The sequence below is a fragment of the Formica exsecta genome, unplaced genomic scaffold (assembly GCF_003651465.1).
Source record: "Formica exsecta isolate Colony F162 unplaced genomic scaffold, ASM365146v1 scaffold1023, whole genome shotgun sequence".
In the NCBI taxonomy this organism is placed as follows: domain Eukaryota; kingdom Metazoa; phylum Arthropoda; class Insecta; order Hymenoptera; family Formicidae; genus Formica; species Formica exsecta.
Window position 1 is genome coordinate 1 of NW_021848363.1, and position 2,399 is coordinate 2,399.

At 28.7% G+C, this 2,399-nt stretch overlaps 1 protein-coding gene across 1 annotated transcript; it reads right to left on the reverse strand.

Annotated features, from left to right (window-relative positions):
- Nucleotides 1-29: 29 nt before the first annotated feature.
- Nucleotides 30-1,090, reverse strand: LOC115232989 (acyl-CoA Delta(11) desaturase-like; the record flags this gene model as incomplete). The annotated part of the gene is made up of 2 exons (XM_029803187.1): nt 30-619; nt 894-1,090. Coding segments are annotated over 2 exons (468 nt in total), but the record flags the coding sequence as incomplete, so codon positions are not given.
- Nucleotides 1,091-2,399: the final 1,309 nt, after the last annotated feature.

Below are 2,399 nucleotides of genomic sequence, written 5' to 3' on the forward strand. Positions count from 1 at the left end.
ATATATATATATATATACATATTTCTTACGATTTTTATAATCTTCCATATATATGTATACATAAAATTAAGTACGCAGTGATACTATTCATATAAAGAGACCATTCGTTGGTCGAGATCACACGTAAAGTGTTTCCTAATATAACAATAACATTACGCAATAATCATTGACATATTTCATTAATTTGTATTTCACGTTTAAATTGTATTTTCAATAAAAACAAGTCTAAAGATTATAGCAAGATGCATCCTCAACCAAAAGACAGATGTATTTATTATTTCTTTCTCCGATTATATTTCTTTTTTTTTTATGTTTCTTACTTTATTTTTTTCGGCTGTATAATTAATCTCATTTCGGTCCCGGTACTTCGGATAACATGAGATGTGTTCTGCCACCTCTCTTGAATACGGTTTTCTTTATCAAATCCATGGACGGGTACTTAAGATCGTAGGCTAATCCTAATTTCGCAAACATATCGATAAAGAGTGTGGTGTAATTCATTCTATTGTTTCCTATTTCCGCCGCTCTGTAATCCCAGGGAAACACGTGATGATAATTGTAATATCCTTCTCCCAATGTCAAGTAATTGATAATAATATTATCCGTCGGTTTTATGTTTCTAAAAACGAAAACATTTTATCGAGCGATTTCAATATAATGAGACTAAACATTAAGCCTTATATAATTATGTCACAAAAATTACACCAAGGCCGCTATATAAGTAAAACACTATTTTCTGAAGAAAATTTTAACAAAATATAATTGTGCGCTTTGTATTATATAAAGTAATTATTTGTTATTATGCAAACAATTATGTTAAAGTTTTATAATTTATTGTTAATCGCGCACAGATGAAATTTTGGATATCGTAATTAAACGTGCGAATTACATACTTATCATATGGTCTAGTACCCCACGCATGAGCGATGCTATTGATGGTCCACACGGTGTGCAGAGTGATAATGTATCGTATAAATACTTGCGATATTATGGCTCTGGCCCAGGTTTCGTTCCAGAGGTATACTGGTATTATTGTAGGTAGAATGAAGCCAAAGAAGAGTTGAAGTGATAAATAATATCTATAAAAATGCTATTGTAAACGTTTTGCAATCATTCAAGTGCCGTCTATGCATTTCACTAAATATCTATTAAGAAATTCTTTGAAATTCTTTTTCTTATATAGTAATTCTTCATATAACGTAGAGACTTGTAAGAAATTATCGACATTTTTAAAAAACTTTTTAATATCTTTTGTAATATTAATCGCATTCAACGAATGTGTCAATCAATGGATAATCAGCTCTTACAATTAGTAAGTGTGGATCGGATTTAATAGATGTAAAAGTATACAAAATATACAAGTCGCAAACATTTATTATTCATAATGATTCTGCAATTAATATCTTAGATAGTACAAGAAGACCAAAAGACATCTTAAAAATGTTTAAATGATGGTAAGACGTCTTAAAATTGTCTTTTAGACATCTTTTAGAGACATGTGCTGTCTGGGATGTAAAAACACTGAATGCTTTTTTTTTAAGATTGTCAGTTCTGCGTGACCTTTTGTGAATATCAAATGACTCGGAAAATAAAAAATTGAAGAAATTAATATTATCAATTGTTTTATTATTAATATGAATGTCTGAACGCTTCATTTCTGATATGAAAATTTCGCCAATTTTGACTACTATAATTTTGCTTTGAATATATATAGTATTTTGAGAAGATCATATAATGCATTAAGATTTAAATGACATATTTTAAAAACCTCTTTTTTAGGTTTCTATGTGTAGGAATATATATCAAATTTTTGGGATACTTACTCCACAATGTAGTCATTGGGTTTTTTAAATAGTTGAAGGTACATATCCCATAAATTCCAATGATGTGTAATAATGCAACTTGCAAAACAACATACCATATTATGTCGGTTTTAAAATTAAATAAACTTGATTTTATCGTTTCAGAGTTTTTTATGTACGTCACCATAGTAGTACAGCATTGAGAAATTGAGGTATCGGTATCCATTTTATTGAATGTTAACAAATATAAATAATTTTTTTTCTGGAAAATCAAAAAAACATGATTATCGCTTTATCGTTTTTCTCTATAAACAGAAAAATATTATAATATGTGTGCGTGCGTCCGTGCATATATAATCATAATAAATATTTTTTATTTGAAGAACGTCGAAAATATTTTAATTGAAAAGAGTTGTGCACTCGCTGGCTTGATCACTAAGGCTTCTTTATTAAACAATATTTGTTGCATCTCTTATCTTCACTTATATGAAAAAAATTATTTCGATATCTTCGATATCTGTCGGAACTCCTGGAAGATTCAAGAAAGAAAAAAGTCTCGGCAAGATATATATTCCTTCTTAAATTTACATTGTGTCA